The 18194-nt window shown below is 41.0% G+C and overlaps 2 protein-coding genes across 2 annotated transcripts in view; both read right to left on the bottom strand.

The window, feature by feature from the left end:
• tln1 (talin 1) overlaps nucleotides 1–18194 on the bottom strand; it is an 87267-nt gene that overhangs the window by 44781 nt on the left and 24292 nt on the right. Inside the window, exons 8-23 of the mRNA XM_051412241.1 lie at nucleotides 9356–9483; nucleotides 9158–9218; nucleotides 8806–8910; nucleotides 7989–8144; nucleotides 6898–6999; nucleotides 6263–6339; nucleotides 5608–5788; nucleotides 4575–4688; nucleotides 4358–4466; nucleotides 3889–4097; nucleotides 3712–3810; nucleotides 1627–1794; nucleotides 1189–1483; nucleotides 535–701; nucleotides 216–344; nucleotides 13–126 (exon numbers count right to left, since the gene is read on the bottom strand). Of these exons, the coding sequence (XP_051268201.1) occupies nucleotides 13–126; nucleotides 216–344; nucleotides 535–701; nucleotides 1189–1483; nucleotides 1627–1794; nucleotides 3712–3810; nucleotides 3889–4097; nucleotides 4358–4466; nucleotides 4575–4688; nucleotides 5608–5788; nucleotides 6263–6339; nucleotides 6898–6999; nucleotides 7989–8144; nucleotides 8806–8910; nucleotides 9158–9218; nucleotides 9356–9483 (2214 nt within the window). The remainder of the gene's footprint in view (nucleotides 1–12; nucleotides 127–215; nucleotides 345–534; nucleotides 702–1188; nucleotides 1484–1626; nucleotides 1795–3711; nucleotides 3811–3888; nucleotides 4098–4357; nucleotides 4467–4574; nucleotides 4689–5607; nucleotides 5789–6262; nucleotides 6340–6897; nucleotides 7000–7988; nucleotides 8145–8805; nucleotides 8911–9157; nucleotides 9219–9355; nucleotides 9484–18194) is intronic.
• On the bottom strand, nucleotides 9492–18191 carry LOC127370323 (E3 SUMO-protein ligase ZBED1-like). Its single transcript, XM_051412298.1, has 2 exons — nucleotides 12880–18191; nucleotides 9492–12398 (listed from the first exon to the last, which is right to left on the bottom strand). Exons 1-2 carry the CDS (start codon nucleotides 13754–13756, stop codon nucleotides 11380–11382), a joined length of 1896 nt encoding a protein of 631 aa, XP_051268258.1. The 5' UTR covers nucleotides 13757–18191; the 3' UTR covers nucleotides 9492–11379.

Below are 18194 nucleotides of genomic sequence, written 5' to 3'. Positions count from 1 at the left end.
AGTATGTTATACCTTGCAGCTCTGGACGAGCTGCTGCTGGGCAGCCTGGTTCCTGTTGGAGGAGGCAGCATGCTGGGCAGCAGCTATGGTCTGAGTGGCTGCTGCTGCTGCCTGTTTGGCTGCATTCTTTCGGGAAACAGACATGTATCAGCTTCAAACACTGCTTGCATATGAAAAGCAACAAATAAAAAAGACTTTCCTGTAGTTTGTTTTACCTCTAGCTTGTTGACCAGACGTTTCTTAATGGCATTCTGTGCAGCAGCATTGGTGGCCATGCGGAGGCCTTCAGCTGCCTCTCGCAACTTCTGCTGCTGCTCCTCACTGTCAGGGTTTGCTGCTGCACCCTGGGGTGAAACGCACACAGCTCATCATACATTAAATTAACAGTCTAACACTGAAATGAAGAAGCCTGTTCATTCAATCCAATCCAATCCAACTTTATTTGTTAAGCACTTTAAAACAACCAAAGTTGACCAAAGTGCTGTACAGGAGAGTGTTAAACAGACATAAGAAATAGAAAGACAAAAGGTAGACCTTGGCAGCCTCCACCATCTTTGCGGTGGCATCAGCCAGCAGCTTGGCGGCTGATAGCAGTTTGCGTGAGTTCTCCAGGTCTGACTCGCCCTCTGCATCCATCTTGATGGCGTTGACCAGATCAGACGTGGCTTGGGCAAGGATACGAGCCTGACGAACCATCTCACCTGGTGGGTTACACCAGAGGAAAAGGAAGAAAAAAGAACATTTCAAATCCAAATTGGAGACAGTTGAGCCTACATCTTTCTCAACGGGTGGACCATGTTCCGAGCCAACAGAGCGCAGGACAAGAGGAGTGTCTACAGTGATGATGCTTGGTGCTTAAACACAGTCAAACTGGATGGACACTATTTTTATGTGAAGATGAATCAATATTATCATCACTATCTTACGGCTGTTTACATTCTCCCAGATGCAAATTCAAAAAATGCAATGTAGAATGATTTTCTGGCTGTATACATGCATGTATGGATGTATATATAAATAATATAAAATAAATACAAACAAAATAAAACAATATTTAAAGTTATTTATATATGTCATTCTATTATAAATGCAATACATCCATGGTTCATCCTCTGCAGACCATGAATATCCACAACACATTTTATAGAAATCGAAAAAAACAACAACTAGTGTTAGCCTTTCACCTACCAGCATCTCCCATTGAGCTGAAGATGTTCTCTGTGACATCCAGAATGCGGTCTGTGGCTTCTCCGTGGCGTCCAATAGGATGGCCTCCACTGGCATATTGTTTGATATGTTGAAGCAGCTCATTGAGGGCCTGAGTGACACCTGTTGCAGCAACACCCACCTGTTTCAGGAGGCCCTCATCATTGGTGGCCCCCTGTGATGCCTCCACACAGCCTTCTACTGACTTGGCCACCAGTTTGCCTGCCTCAATGAGCTGCTCCTGGCACACTGGGGAGCTGATGGTTGGAGCCACCACCTTGACAAGTGATAAGATACATTCACATACAACAGGAAAGTTCTGAACTTCCTGCAACAAAACTGTTCTCTTCAGCCTTAAGATGGAAAATACTACGATCACTGTCCAGCTCTGAGTAGATGTCTCTCAGGTAGTCTACTCACCCTGGTGCAGGCCACCAGCTGAGATGTGGAGAGAGCACACTGAGTGGCTGCAGCGATGACGCGGTTCTGCTGTGCTGAGTCCTCTGTCTTCTGGGCCACATTTTTAGCTCTGAGCACCAGAGCTGCTGCAGCGTTAGCCACAGCCTTAGCCAGCTGCATCAGCATGTCCTGTCAACAGCAAACACACACAGCCGTTAGCATTACTGACCTCTCTTTGATCATGCATAAAGGAAGGACAGTGACTAATGAGAATGTGTTGTAAAACAAAATGATTGCTTGAAATTACATAGATTTATGAAATTACTCACAAAACATAATTTGAAAACAATAAATCCAGTGAAATGGCAGAGAAGTGAAGTAAGAAGGAAAAAGAAAAAGTCTTGCAAAGTTTCAGTCTTTTAAGTGTGTAATTTCACTTCAGACTGTTCCTTTGCTGAGCAGCCGTGAAGAGATAGTAAGATACTGGTAGTCATTTCCAACTAAAGACAAATTACCAACTGATTTGACCAACAAAGATCACTGCATGTCTTATGGGCTGTCCACACAAATAACAATAACTATAAGTATCAAAAGTTTGGAGTTTCCTGCCACAAAACCTGACTGAGGACATTGTTCTATATTGTCAGTCTTTCATGGTTTCAGGTTGTAGGTTGTCCTCTTTACAAATAGATGTTATTTTGTATGAAAGGATGGCAAAAAAGTAGTATTTTATACATTAAAAAGGAACAGGTTGTCCCAATAATGCCTCTAAAAATCTGAAACAGGTGTGTTGTTTTAGCAAAGCTATTCCTAAAACTTCAAAACAGAAACAGAAGTTCACAGCAGAAGGACAGCCCTTCACAGTGTAGTTGTGTGAAGGATGGTCACTTCATGGCCAGTATATAGAAAGGGAATGATTACAGCAACAATCAACTAAAAATGGGCATCTGAGTGTTGTATTAAGATGTTGATTAAGATAAACACTTTAACTTGAGGATAATTTATTTATGTAAATATGTTACACACAGAACTTTTTACAGTACAATCATCAGCATCAATCAATGCTATGAGACTGACTGATGTGATCTATTAGAATGCAGGTATACACAACAGCAACTCCAGACACTGGGGCCTGTTGAGACATACTGTATATGATACATTTTGTATGGGTGATTACAGATGATTCCCATTACCCCCGTCCCCACTGGGGACACATCTGATAGCAACTGGATTATGATTGATAGATTGAATTATAATTTTGCTGGAATGGATTACTTACTACCACCTTGCTGACTAACAATCAAATTGTTTTGATTGGCCTTTAAGAATGATGCGTTTGTCTTAAGGACACATTTGTTACCATCATTTGACAATAAGAGGACACCCTCCATCTGGCACCCCTGAAAGATCCTTTACCTAGACACTTTCGAATGTAGACACGAAACAAAGGAAACACAGGACACAGTTTTATAACACAGACAGAGACACTTGTCCTTATATGTTTTCTTATATTAACTTTCTCATTCTTTCAGGTATAAGAACTACCTGAGAATCTAGCTTCAGGGGAAAGTTCCTCAGGCAGTAATGTATATATTAGGAAGTTGTATTGTTAATGTTTATTTTACTTGACAATTGTTCATGTGCTCAATGTGGCACTTCAAAATCCATTTGAATAAATTAAATGGATGAAAAATAAGGGCTTTATTCATGCATACATTATGAATAGCTGTAGTTTATTTTATTCATTTCAAGCACTTTTCTTTAATATACTTCCATTACAAGAAAATTCTTGGTAGGTTAAGCTTAAAAGTCATCTTGGATAGCTCTTGAAAGTCAATTACAAATCAAGCCCTCCAGGAAGTTGCGAAGTTTCAGTCACAACAATTAATGCAAATTTGATCACTCACGGTGAATTTTGAGTATACCTCGCAATTTTGTCTAATCATCACAACTTCACTGTAAATCTAACCAGTTACATGACATACTTTCTCTACGTCACACATAAATTATATTCTTTGTAGTGCTACACAGCAATTATTAAGTACCATCAAAGCAATTGTGAAAATAAAAACAACACTACTTTAACCAAAGTTAAGATGGACATACCTGGAACTGTGGATCAGTGTCAGTCTCTCCAATGTGAGACAGCAACTCTCCACTGGCCTGGCCCACATTTCCTGCAGCTTGCAGCAGGTTCTGACGAGGCTAGAGACAAAAAATATTATAGACACAAAATAAAAAAACATGACATATTTACATCTCCCTTGCAGTTTGGCTGTGTACCTCGGTGTTTGCAGGCTGGGCGGTCTTCAGCATGTCAGAGACGGCACAGGCCAGGTTCTTGGCAGCTCCCAGCAGCTGTTGCCCATTTCCTCCTTCGTCATCCATGAGCGCTGCCAGTAGTTTAACTCCCTTCGACATCTCTGTCAGGTTGGAGGAGATTGTAGTAACAGCACAGCCCACCGCTGTGTAGTCTGTCTCTGCTGGGTCACCTGAGGGAGGATGAAAGGAAAACTTACATCACAGTGTGCATGTATGTGATTGGAAGGAAGCGAGAAAGGAATAAACAAAGAAAGAAGGAAGGAAGGAAGGAAGGAATAAAAAAGAAAGAAGGAAGGGAGGAAAGAAGGAAGGAAGGAAAAAACAAAGAAAGAAGGAAGGAATAAAGTAAGAAGGAAGGAAGGAAGGAATAAACTAAGAAAGAAAGAAGGAATAAAGAAAGGACAGACAGACAGAGACAGATAAACTCTACCTGCAGTGAGATTGACCATGGAGGCGGTGCCTGCTGTGATGGCATCCACCTGAGAATGAATCTCATGTTTGGATTCATCCATCTTGTTTTTGCGCCAGGCTTGGGATGCCTTGAACGAAGACAGAAAAATCCTCAGGTGACAAAGATCTACAATGGACTGCTCAATACTCATCAGCTCTCAAACAAATCCTCTTGGACTCAGAATAAAGGAACTCACAGCGTCTGTTCCCAGTGGGGGCAGGGTATCAAAGTCATCCAGAGAGGCCTGGGCAGCCTGGACAGCCTGCATACTAGAGTTGATGGTTCCAGTCAGGGCTTGCTGTGCTGAAGTCTGTGGACATAAAAAGGTACTGTCACTAATACGACCTATTGTGTTATAGTTAATAAAATATTTCTGTGCTCTCAATAACAATTATATACCAAATATTTTAAATATTTTGACCCTGTTCTATAACTTGCACTCAGCTGTTAGGATAAGTCAGGAGTTATTTTTCGACTTCCCCATTTGGTGCTCTAGTGAGTATTTGTGGCCTCAGGATGTGTGTAATTGTAATTTGTGGTAAAGAAGGGACACGTCAGCCAGTGCAGCAGGGTGGCTCACTGATGTGTTTTTAATAGTTTTTGGACAACAGTGGATACTTGTTAGTAGATGCATTTACTGTTGTTTTGGATCCGCACATCAGATTTTTTGATAGTGTGAAAAATGAAAAAAGAGCTCGATCTCACAATTCACAAACAAAACAAAATTCTTAACATTGTGACTTTACTTTCAGAATAGACTCAAGGCTCAGAGTTTGAACTTGATATAAATCTGAATTCATTCTAAACTTTATAACATTCATCCTTTTCCCATTCAGACCCAACCCTCCTCCATACTATTAGTATGTTAACATACAATCAGTAAAATATTCATTTTGTTACTGTAAAAAAATATATGTAAAAAGACTACTGGCCTGCACCTATAAATGTAATCTGCATTGTGCTTGTTAAATAAAACATGAAAACTATTGCCTTCAATATAAGATATTATATGACACAATTGTCTATTGTTTATGATATATAATCCACACAGGTTAGGTACTCGGCCCACGGCACTTTTCAAATGCATCATCGGTTTCATGACACATCTGTAAACTTGTTATATCCAAGTTCTTACGGGTACGAAACAGATACAGAACATTTCGATTACAGTTCATTTTGAGTCTCATTCTGCCAGTTAAAGCCTTTTGCGATGTTTGTCTTTGTTTTACCAGTGGAGGCATGTGTCCTCGGTGCATCTGTCCGCTGGTGATGTGCTGCTTGGCCTGAGGCATGGAGCCCATCTGGAAGCTCTCTGGGCCTCCAGCTCCTGAACGCATAATTGCTGGCAGTGCCACTGAGCCCGTCTCCACCTTGCCCACCTTGTTGAACTGCTGCTGCAGCACTGTGGACCTGGAGTGGAGTGATTAGAAAGAAAAAGAACAGGAAATGCAGAGGGAGTGTGTACGCGTTTTTACCAACTATCTCTCTGGAGTATAACAACTAGACAGTAGAGAGGCACTGTTTAGAGAAACTGACAAATATGTTTTAAATAGGGCTGCACGATATGGTAAAAAAAGTCATATTCTGATTATTTTTGACAGATATTGTAAAATATTATATTCATTTTCACTGAAAGAAAATAATAAAATCATGATGATGTGACATTTGTTGAACAAACAAACAAAGATTTGTAGACCACGGCATCCCAACAGCACTACAGTACTTCATTATAATGCTGTTTGTCACATAGTTTGCATATTGCACTTGTGATTTCGATAATATTTCTATTACCGGGCAGCCCTGATTTTAACCTACTACTATTTACTGGTTACCAAATGTTTGATATCTGTAAATGCTAAATACTATAGTATAAGCAGTACTTACTTTTTGGGTGACACAGAGTCTTCCAGCATGGTTGACTCTTCATCTCCCTCCAGGCCAAAGTGGTCTTTGCTCTTTTTCTGTTGAATGACAGTAATGACATCAGTGGTGACCACACTCGACCATACAAAATGTTATTTTAAAGGAATCCTAAGCTAACAAAGGTTGGCCATCAGACAGGCTAAAAAAGCTGTATGGTTAATTTAATCTCTTAATCTCAGATTTAATCTCTTATAACAAAATGCATATATTTAAAAAGAGGTCAATAAACACATTTAAGCAAAGTAGATTTAGAATTACAAACAAGAGAAGAGAAGTTGAATAAAGCATCCTTTCCTTGCTTACACAGTGCACAGGTTGATCAATATAACTTCTGTATGGGTTTACATGGACACTGTCACCTTGCTGTCTCTATGGCTGTTCACTTACTTGCCATTAAAATCAAAATACATCGCCTACATGCACTTAAAGCAACAGTTTCTCTATAATAAGGAATCCACCAATGTCACCTGCAGCAGATAAAGAATATCTAAAGGTAAAACAAAAAAATCTCAAAAAAACAAGTAAGTAGTATAACCTAAATTAAAACATTTTACCATTGTAATGTTTTAAGTCAGTCCCATATCAATGACTCTTACCTTTTTGAGGATGATGTCGATGTAACCGGCAATAAGCTGAGCTATCTGCTCTCCCTCAGTGGTCTGCACAGAGTAGTAACCATCCTGGTAGTCTCCAAAGTCCTGAAAGCAGAACAAAGAACAATCTTGGGTCAATAGATTAATATATGGAAAGGGGTTGGGGACTTAAGATGCTTATCATGACCAATAACATCCTTGTTCAGTCCAGTTGGGGACGTTTGTTGTTGATCTCTCTCCCTTAAAATAAATAAAAGTTATACATATATAAACACACACAATAGTTTGAAATTACATTGCATTGGGTTCTTCTCAGTTTCCTTGTTTCCCTTGCCTGCATCTCTTCCTCGTGTCTCGGCCCCTCCCATGTGAGACGCAAAGAAGAGAGGCAAAGAAAGGTTTATGTGAGACCGAAATCTAGGAAACGTCTTTTCCTTTGTCCCGTCATCTCAAGCGTCATTGGTTTCTGATGACGACATCTTGTAGCAGGATTACAGCCGGTTCAGTTGTCTGTAGCCTGCAGGTGTTAACAGCTCTGCATGTCTATACTATAAGGAGTGTTTGTACATATGTGTGATGTACTGTCCAAATGATAATGACACACAATTACAAGTCAAATGGCTGCATGGAATAGCATTTAGGAGTGTAAATCTATTGCTCATAGTTACTCGAATTTTCCAATCAAGTGAAAATGCTGAATTAAGGCATGTACACTATATTTTGGCAATGGATTGAGGTACAGTTGTACAGAATAGCTGATTCTTCTGAGAGCTGAATGAAGCCTGGGGGAGAGGCAGGTTACTACCTGAACAAATATTTCAACATATTGCTTAAAGACAAGCATTTTTAATCCTTGAGACATTTTGATTTATCTTTCAAATGTAGCTGGTAACATTTAGGTCTGAGTTCCTAACTACACCCCAATTTCTGACTTGGTTTTCATTTCCCAGTCAGAGAGAATCAAGGTGAGGGTTAGTGTACATTGCGGCATAAGGCGTCCTGGTAAGGGTTGAAGGGTTGAACTGAGAGTTCTAATACAGTTAGGAAGCAGCTCAGGGTCAATGATATGTTCTGTCTTTCCATGGAGAACTCACCAGGGTGAAGCTCTTGGGTGAGGCAGCCCAGCGTTTGATGTTTGTCAGGCTCCACTCCTGGATCACCTCCTTGGTCTTCTCGTCCACCCTCATCACACACTCCTTGGTGATACCCAGCAGACGAGGCACCAGCTTGTTCTTGCCCTTCATTTTCTCCTGCAGGATGTTTGAGGAAAAGTTAGAATGTCCTTACAGGAAATAAATCAGCAATGTTAATGCATTTGACTTTGTAATACAGCCAAGACGGAGGTCCAAACTCCTGGCCATTATGGAAAACCCCTCCCATCCCCTACATTATAGTGTGGCAGAGCAGAGAAGCTCCTTTAACAACAGACTATTACAGCTACATAGCACTAAGGAGCGCTATAGGATGTCAGATGTCTATTTTTGTTCATTTATTTATTTATCTATCTATTTTTCTAAAAGATGTTTACTAATTGTTTTTTTTATTCCTTGTTATTTATTTCATTTTCACTTTAAATGTGAACTGCTGTAACACCTTAATTCCCATTTCTCAATAAAGTACCTACCTACCTACCTACCTACCTACCCACCCACCCACCTACCCACCTACCTACCTACCTACCTACCTACCTACCCACCCACCTACCCACCTACCTACCTACCTACCTACCTGTCTGCAAAACACATCCACACCGTGCAAACGACAGATCCTATATTCCGTGGACTGAAGCCTGTGTATAATTAACTACAGGGTTCCTACAGAGTTTAGCATTAACAATCGGGTTTCCCCTTTCTTGGATAACGTGTCAGCAATCTGTCAAACTGAAATGTTGAGTGATACATTTGATCTCACCTTGACCAGAAAGAACGACACTCCGTAGGTTTTCAGAGACCTGGCCAGCTTCACATAGCTGACTTTGGCCTCGATCTCGGTCATGTTCTGACAGTTTTTGTGTGCCTGCAGAGACGAGACAAACAATCAGAGGAATACAGTATATAGACTTGCTTGTAGCATTAAGTAAGCAACCCCATCTTTCTTATATTTGTTGTATCTAATGATTTATTAACATTTGTGATGTTATATATGCGTTGTCTGCATAAAGACTGTTACATGGATGTGGTACAGATATACAGTGTGGCTAGATGAACAAATAATATATTTGTTCATCTAGCCACACTGTAGCTCAACACAGTCCACTCCTTACCTGGAAGATCTTTCTCTCTCCTTTGTTCTTGATGTACTCTTTTGGAAGGAACTCCTTTAAACTGAGGAGGAAACAGATCAACTAGAATCAAACAAGCCTCTGGACAATTTCAAAAAGACAAATCAAAACAGAAATGTCAAAGAAAAATCGGATGTGACCAAAAGAAAGAGTGAATATAAACATGAAGGCAGCGCTCACTCCAAAAATCCAGCCTTGTGTTTGGACTCGTTGTGGTCGCCAAACTGAATCTGACACTGATAGCCAGCAAACTCACAGGCCTTGTCAAAGGAGACTGGATGAGATCCATTCAGAATGTCATCACGGGCCTGTTCACACAGACACACAGACATCAATCTTCAGAATGTCATCCAACATCAATCCGGAGAAAACAGTATCAGTTTCAAAAACAACCTGAGCAGTACTACCATGGAGAATACTGCTGTTTTCAGCTGTTACATGGCTACTCCTTTCTGAAGAACATTTATTCCAAGGTTAAGAGAGATAGTGCCAGTTAGGGATGTCACAAGAACTGATACTTTGGTATCAAGTCAATGCCAAAAGTAAGAAAACTTGTTTGTTACTTGTTACTTGTTTTTCTACAGTACCGGGGAAGCATACACACGCCTACATGCATTCTAGTCTGCAGTCACTAGCACAGAAGAACAACACATTCAAGATGGCATCAAATGCAGCTGCAGCAACAGCTCCACCTGACTCGTCAAAAAGAAAACCAGTAAAACTGTTTTCACATATGAACTCAGAACAACGTCCTGAGAATCAGGTTGGGACAATGTCCGAGTTTGCCCCCTCACACATAAGGAAATTGTTTGTGTCAGACGGGTTATGTTGGAAATATTAGGCAAAAGGTCGCAGCAGCAGAGCGTGCTGGAGGAGGAGGACGACTTATGCTGACTGTTTTTGGCAGTGATATCAATATAAACCATTATAGCTGTGACAGAAAAAGAGGGCAGTGCAACTTAAAAGAGACGCTTAATGGTGTGCTGGGATTTTACAACTGAACTATGAGCGAGACGCAAAAACTATGTGGAAATCTGATGTTGTCACATCACAGGTGATGAATAAAGGCATTCAAACCTGAAGTAAAAAAAATTTGACTGATTTCTCTGGACAATCTGACCAGTGATGACATGTATAGCCGCATGTCGTCCTTTCACCGCTGATTGTCGAGGTGGTGTCCAGCAAACAATGTGGGCTTCATAGATAACTAGCGGACCTTCTAGGGAAAACCTGGTGTGAGGAGAGACGGCATCCATCCCACTTTGGACGGAGCAACTCTGTTATCTAGAAGTATAACAAAGCAGAAGTAAACCAGGAAGCAGAGCTGCTGTCTTACACACTTCTCTGCTCTTCCATTAGAACAGTCACCCACCCAAAACCCCATAGAGACTGTGTCTGTCCCCCGACCACCTAAATTATTTAAAGAAATAAAAACAAGAGGAGTTCAACATAAAAACCTAATAAATATGTAAACTAATTCTACAGTAGCACAAAATAAAATAATTAGTCCTATTAATACTCACATTCCTCGAGGCATCGGCCGAGGACGGGGAGTAGCAGCTAATATGATCAATTAAATTTGAAAGTTCTTAGTCTTTCTCACCCAAACTGGAAAACATTGCAGCCAGTTCTGTATGTTATAGTGTACCACGCTCCTGGCCCGTACTCTGATTTTCTGTCTGAATTCTCAGTGTTTTCATTAAGTTTAGTCCTCAAAACAATTTCAATTCAGTTCAGTTTTCTTTGTATAGCGCCAATTCATAACAGAAGTTATCTCAGGACACTTTTCAAATGGAGCAGGTCTAGACCAAACTCCTTATAACATTATTTACAGAGACTAGGGGTGGGCGATATGACCTAAAATTAATATCACGGTATTTTTCATCTTTTGAACGGTGGCGGTCTAATATCACGGTATTACTTTTTTTTTTGGTACGTTTTGGGAGGAGTAGCCTGTCCTGTCCCTTTATGTGAATAAAGTTAATATTTTTATAATAAAATAAGTAAATGGTAGGTATCCTTATCAAAAAGAGACATGGGAGAGTATTATGCATTCTCAACATATTTATTTAGCAAAAAACCTAAAGATCTTACTTAACAGTGTACAACAAAACAAAAATTAGCAGTGTAATAACACAAGATCAGTGTAATAATGTGTACTTTTCACAAAAACTAACTCTCTCTTCATCTGAACTCTGATGAAACTAGACATTCAAGTTCTTTGCCATGAACACCAGCCTGTCAACATTTTCTGGCTTCAGTGATGCCCTGGAGCTTGTTACAATATTGCCCCCTGTGCTGAATGCACGCTCGGAGGGTGAGCTTGTGGCTGGGATGCATAAGTATTTTTTTGCCAGACGGCTAATGCGGGGGAAGTGGGAACATTGGAGACGCCACCACTCCAGTGGATCAGAGTCACTGTCAGCCGTCACCATCAGCAGGTAGCCATCCAGCTCCATGTCAATTCCCTGCTGCTTTGGTGGTGCACTGCTACACTTTTTGAAGAAACTGCCCAAGCTGTTCTTGGGCTTTTTCAGTTGTGCAGGAGCAGTGCTAGTTTCCCTCTCGCTTTGGTCCTCTGTGGAAGACGCATCTGTGGCTGTCTTCTCCTCCAGTGCTTTGGTTTCTGTAGCTACTCTGCTCCTCACTTCCTCCAACTTTTCAGGTGACATGTAGGTGGTCTTAAACCGTGGGTCCAGGAATGTTGCCATGGTGAGCAGCTCGTCAGTGGCAGGATCTTTGTATTTTTCATTCAAATAATCCAGGACCCTCTTCTTGATGTCCTCGCACAGTCCTGCTTTGTCTTCTTCTGGCTTCAAAATGTTTGAATTGAGTAGATGGAGGACTGGCTTAACATAGGAGACACTAACATACTCCTCTCCTGACAGGGCATCTGTAAAATCTTGCAGAGGCTTCAGTGCTTTGGTTATGGCCTCCAACACCTCAATGTCTTGCCAGGTGGGTAGAAGGTGACGTGACTTTTGGTCTGCTGCCAGGACTTGAGTGATGGCCTTCTCCTGCTCCAACACCCTTTCCATCATTTTGACACAGGACCCCCACCTTGTTGGGGATTCTGTGACCAGCTTGTGGGGGGGCAGGTTCAGCTCTCTCTGTGCACTGGTCAGGGCCTTCTTCTTTTTCCAGCTGTAGGAGAATGTGCTGACCACTTTTTTGCACATACCTGTGGCCCGTGCAACTCGAGCATCATGTTGGACACTCCTCTCTGGGAAGTAAAAAGAACGAATAAAGATATTAGCATAAGTGGAAAAGTAGGTTATCATAGTTGAAAAACTAAATAAACCATTAACTGTAGAGCAGCATAAGTATTTATTGTATGGACACACTGAACATTAGGCTATTACAAATCTAATAGGCCTACATATTGTATGTATGTTGGTCAATATTTTGCACATGCCTGCACAAATAGTACAGCTTTTTCATTTTAAACACATATATATTGTACATATTTTTAATAATATTTTTCATATAATCTGATGATATTTGTATTTTATATTTATGGTTTTTTTTTTTACTTTCTGATCCGGTCCCAAGAGGAATCACGGCTAAACAATACTAACAATGAACAATACAATACTAATGTGGTGGCCTTAAATTAGTTTTTGTTTTATATTTTTAATACAAACAGAAAAGGACTTGACAAATTTTCTGAATATGAAATGTTAGGTTTAGATAGTGTAACTTACCAATAGCGTTGTGCAGTCTGTGTCCAAAACACGCGAGTCTCGTCCATTTATTGATTTCCAGAGCGCGCACCATGTTTGCACCGCTGTCGGTTGTCATGCTCACCAGACGCGCTTCATCCAAGCCCCAGGCAGAAAGTGCATCCTTCAGTCCTAACGCAATTATTGCTCCGGTGTGGTCTTCGGGGAAGAAGGCGGTCTGTAGGCATCTGCTGCGCAACTTCCAGTCATCGTCAATGAAGTGGATGGTGAGGCTAATGTATGGCTCAGTAGTCCGGCTGGACCATAAATCAGTAGTGGCCGAGTAGGCTTCAAGGTGGCGAATTTCGTTCATGACTCTGTCCCGTACCGCCGTGTACAGCTCTGGCAGACACTTCTGGCTAAAAAATTTCCAACCAGGCAGCTCGTATCTTGAGTCCAGAGTGTGAACCACATATCTGAAGCCATCTCTCTCTATGGTTTGAATGGGCACCATGTCCTTTGCGATATATAGCGCAATTGCCCTGGTAATATCTTTCCATTTCTTACTACTCTTGTCGTAAGGTGTAGCAGCAGTAAACGATGCCTGCAGTGAAAGCCGTGTAGTCTTGGGACGTGCTCCGCTGGTGCTGCCTGTCCCACTTGCGCTCGTTTTGGCCCGGGTTGCCTCGTCATATTCACAGGCGTGCATGTTTTTTAAATGATGAAACAGGTTGCTTGTGTTTCCACCTCTTGCTGTCACAACACGGCTGCAAACCTTGCATATTACTGAAGTTTGCTCCGTGTCGGATGATTTAAAACCGAACCAGTTCCAAATAACGGAGGTGCCTCCTCTTTTTGGAACGAGAGTTTCCTCTCCAGCGGCCTCGGTCTCTCCATCTGGTTCCGACACTCCACTCATCTCTTTTCAGATAATATAGGCTACAGGCCCGACCTTTCTTTGCGATGTTTCACCAGTCGTTTCTTTATCGATTACCCAGGTTAATTGCTTGTTACACTAATTTAATGGCCACTCCCTTTTTACCACCTGCAAAGCTGATACAAATATGTTTTACTTTTTTATTTGCAACAAGATATATAGTATATAAGGACGGGTATTCAGACCACAACTGAACGTTTGAAGAAAATGTAATGCCTTATTATTTAGAATTAGGCTATTATTGATGTAAATGCAGCCGTTCAAGGCGCACAATTGATTTATCACGGTATTGACGGTATTGCAAAATCCATGTCGTGGCGCAATGTCACACCGGTGATGACTATGACACCGGTGTACCGCCCACCCCTAACAGAGACCCAACAGTACCACCATGAGCAAGCACTTGGCGACAAGGAAAAACTTCCTTTTTAAATAGGCAGAAACCTAGGACAGACTCCTCTGCGACCCTAAGACCCCACTCCTAGAGTGCGATTAAAACAATGGGTGGGTTTATTTATAGTCTGACAGAAGCCAATTGAGTCTATTAATGAAATAAATGCATTACTAAAATGACTAAAATTTTCAACATCCGTATGAATATTAAAATCACCTACTTGATCTGTTTTTCTATATATATTTTCTTATCTTAAAGAGCTCATAGTACTCTATTACCCCTCTAGAACACTATGTTCTTTGAATGCAGGGCTACTTGTGGTTCCTATAGTCTCTAAAAGTAGAACAGGAGCCAGAGCCTTCAGTTACCAAGCTCCTCTCCTGTGGAACCAGCTTCCATTTGTGGTTCGGGAGGCAGACACCCTCACCACATTTAAGAGTAGGCTTAAGACGTTCCTTTTGATAAAGCTTATAGTTAGGGCTGGATCAGGTGAGTCCTGAACCATCCCTTAGTTATGCTGCTATAGGCCTAGACTACCGGGGGATTTCCCATGGTGCACTGAGCTCCTCTCTTCCTCTCTTTCTGCACTCATTCATGTCCCATTAATGCATGTTACTAATTTCACTTCTTCCCCGGAGTTCTTGTGCTTTTTCGTCTCGCAGGTTCTTATGGATCCTGGTGGAGCCTCCTGCCATGGTCCTGCTTGACTGCCATTGCCAATATCACTGATATTAGTGTTATTAGGGAACTCGCAAGCAACCGCTGGAGGTCCCTATTGTTTTTGCTTCGTTTCTTCTTCCCTATTTTTAGCACTTTGATTGTGTTTTTGCCCCCCTGAACATATACGAAAAGTCAATTTTATTTGGCAAAGTGGTCAGGCCTGGTGAAAAATGTGATATTCCATGCGTCGCTTTCGGGTCCGCCACTAGGTGGCGATACTATCATGAAAAGTGCGTTTAGGCTAATAACTCCCACATCGTTTGTCACACATTCCAAAAACGTATATCCACGCGTTCGGTGAATAGAGCTGAATCTCCCCATATAGGCCCCGCCCACTTCCGCCTATAATTTTTTTTCGTTAGAGCGTGAAATGTCCTTAAACTACTTTTTCATGTTCCTCCTACACGCTTTGTCCGATTTGCACAACATTTTTCACATAGCACCTGGGGACCGCCCTGGCAAAAAGAGTAATTTGAACATTTTTGAAATTTCAAAAAATAAGAACACTATAAAATTCTAACTTCCTGTAGATCTTTTGTCAAAAAAGGAAGTGGACCATTTCTCCACATTGGTATGTCCGATTGACATAAAACTCGGGTCCTTAGTTCCCCATGTCTTCCTTAGGCATCATGCACAATTTCAGGCCATCGCCTCTAGGTGGCGCTCTTTAAAATGAAGAAGTTTATATCTCCATAACAGCACGTGTGATTGAAATGAAATTTGGTACGATGCTTCCTGAGGCTCGCTAAAAAAATGTGTCAACAATCCACCACTAGGTGGCGCTCTGTTGGCATGGTAAATCACTGTGCGGAGACCGTAATAGTTATGAATATGAAATTCACAGGGCACGTGTAGAGTGGTGCCTGTAGCTCACATACCAAAAATCGTGTTTGTCGTGTTTGTAGCATTTGTAGTGCCCCCTACAGGATAAAGAAACAGCAGCCTCGGCGCAACGTTTCACCGATATGTAAGAAACTCAGTAGCCACATGTAACATGCCGGGACGTACAAAAAAGCCTCTTGGACCCATACCCGATACCCCACAGGAAGTCAGCCATTTTGATTTTCATTTTCACTTTCGGCAAACTTTTCTTGTTGTATTTGAACAAACTCCTCCAAGGGAATTTATCGGATCTGCTTAAAAATTTGTGAGTACAGTCAAAAAATTGTTCTGATTAAAAGTTGTGCTATTTGTGCATGTAGGTTGAAGGGCGTGTCCGTGGCGTGCCCTCAAAGTTGGCCATAGTGAATTCCGTGCACATTTTCGGGGGAATTTTTCACGTTGTATTTGAACGAACTCCTCCTAGGGAATTTATCGGATCTACTTTAAAATTGGTCAGTACAGTCAAAAAATGGTGCCGATTAAAAGTTGTGCTATTTGTGCATGTACATTAAAGGGCGTGTATACTTTCATGTTGTACTCCTTGCAGGATGATCAGATCCAGCTGAAATTTACTTATAAAATGCAAAACACATTGTTGATGATATGTGTTGACTGTGGTGAGGGGGCGTGTCTGTGGGGTGGCGGGAAATTTTGATGGACCGCCACAAAACACGAATTCGCTATAACTTAAGTGTACATTGTCCAATCGGCTCCACACTTCAAATGCTTGATAACAGTCCCCCCCTGAACATGTGTACATGACAATATTCAGACATAGTGATAGCACCACCTACTGGCAATAGGAAGTAAGCGCTGCGTGGCGATTTTGAGCTGAGTTACGTGAAATGACCGTGCCAGTGACGATTTGTCGAATTCAGCGGATTCGCCATAAAACAGCACTCATAACTTCAGTGTGCAATGTCCAATCTCCAGTAAACTTCATATATTCTGTAACAGTCTTGCCCTGAACTGGTCCTCATAACTTCAGCGTACGTGGTCCAATCTCACTGAAACTTCATGTGTGTTATAACAGTCCCGCCCTGAACTTGTCTACATGACAATATTAAGACATAGTGATAGCACCACCTACTAGCAACAGGAAGTAAGCGCGGCGTGGCGATTTTGAGCTGATTTACGTGAAATTTCATGTTTTGGTCCGCACGTGTAACGATGGCACGCAACGCGGCCGCAGCACGCCCCGAGTTGCATGGAGTGCGAGGTCCCGCCCAACGCTGCTTGCAGCTTTAATTATTATTATTATTATTATTACTATTACTTATTATTACTATTACTATCATTGCTCATTGTCCCCCATTGATGTGGCTGTTGTCATGGCGGGAACTGTTGGGTCTCTGTAAATCATTTTATAAAGACTTCTGTTATGAATTGCCGTTATACAAATAAAATTGAACTGAATTGAATTGAATATTGATTGGCAGATATAATATGTCTATATGAAAACCAAACCATCAACTAAAGCAGTGGTTCTCAACCTTTTAGATGTCTGCTTTAGGTCTAAAAGCAGAATAATAAATAGAAGTATATTCTCATATTGTTTTGTTTTTGTTTTTTACCCTTGAATTGGGTATGGAGACTCGTGGAATTCCACTGATATTGGTATGGACTACTAAATTTCTGGTATTGTGACATCCCTAGAGCCAGCACAAATGTTCTACTGAAATCAAACTGATCTTATGTATGAATAAACAAGCACACAAACAAAAAGAAGCATACAGCATGTGCAGCACCTAACACTGCAATATAAAACTCCACTGACAGTGTTTACAGAATTGTAAACACTGTCACTGTCAGTGGAGTTTTATGTTAAATGTAATTAGATTGCAGTGTTAGGTACATATAGAGTGCTGCGCGAATTATGTTTTTTAACCCAGAAGTTGGCATAATCTTTTTTCTTTCTATAGTGCTGAATTCCATTCATTCATGTATTCAGTTTTGTTAGGGTTATTGCAACTTAATTAAAGCTAACTGTCCGGTTATTCAACCCAGAACAGCCTTTAGGCCTATCTGGTGGACCTTGTCATGCAGTTGTGTTACATGTGCCCCCTTATGGAAACTTAAATTCACGTTTCTTGTCCTGGTACATATACTGTTTCATTGACTTTTATCATTGTGCCGCATGTCCATATATACCTGGCAGAACATGTATTAAAGCTGAAGTAGGTAACTTTTATAAAAAAATAACTTCTTGTAATTATTGTTGAAACTTTTTACTGTGTCATGACAGTAGTACATGAGAAAAAGATACTGCAGCTTTAATTGTGAATAAAGAACTGAACCTGGCAATTAGCATATATCAAATAAAAAACAACCAATGATTGATTAATGCTGATTAGTTTTGTTGTTTTTTTAAAAAACCCTTTGATGAATGGGAATAGAGATTTATCAGGTCTACCTGAGCAGTTT

The sequence above is a fragment of the Dicentrarchus labrax genome, unplaced genomic scaffold, assembly GCF_905237075.1.
Source record: "Dicentrarchus labrax unplaced genomic scaffold, dlabrax2021, whole genome shotgun sequence".
NCBI lineage: Eukaryota > Metazoa > Chordata > Actinopteri > Moronidae > Dicentrarchus > Dicentrarchus labrax.
This window is presented reverse-complemented; position numbering and strand designations above follow the sequence as displayed.

Excerpts from the sequence above, each read along its gene's own strand:
- LOC127370323 (XM_051412298.1), bottom strand. The coding sequence starts at position 13,756 with ATGAGTGGAGTGTCGGAACCAGATGGAGAGACCGAGGCCGCTGGAGAG. Across the intron at positions 12,399-12,879 it reads CAGACTGCACAACGCTATTG|AGAGGAGTGTCCAACATGAT; the intron begins GTAAGTTACACT and ends TTTACTTCCCAG.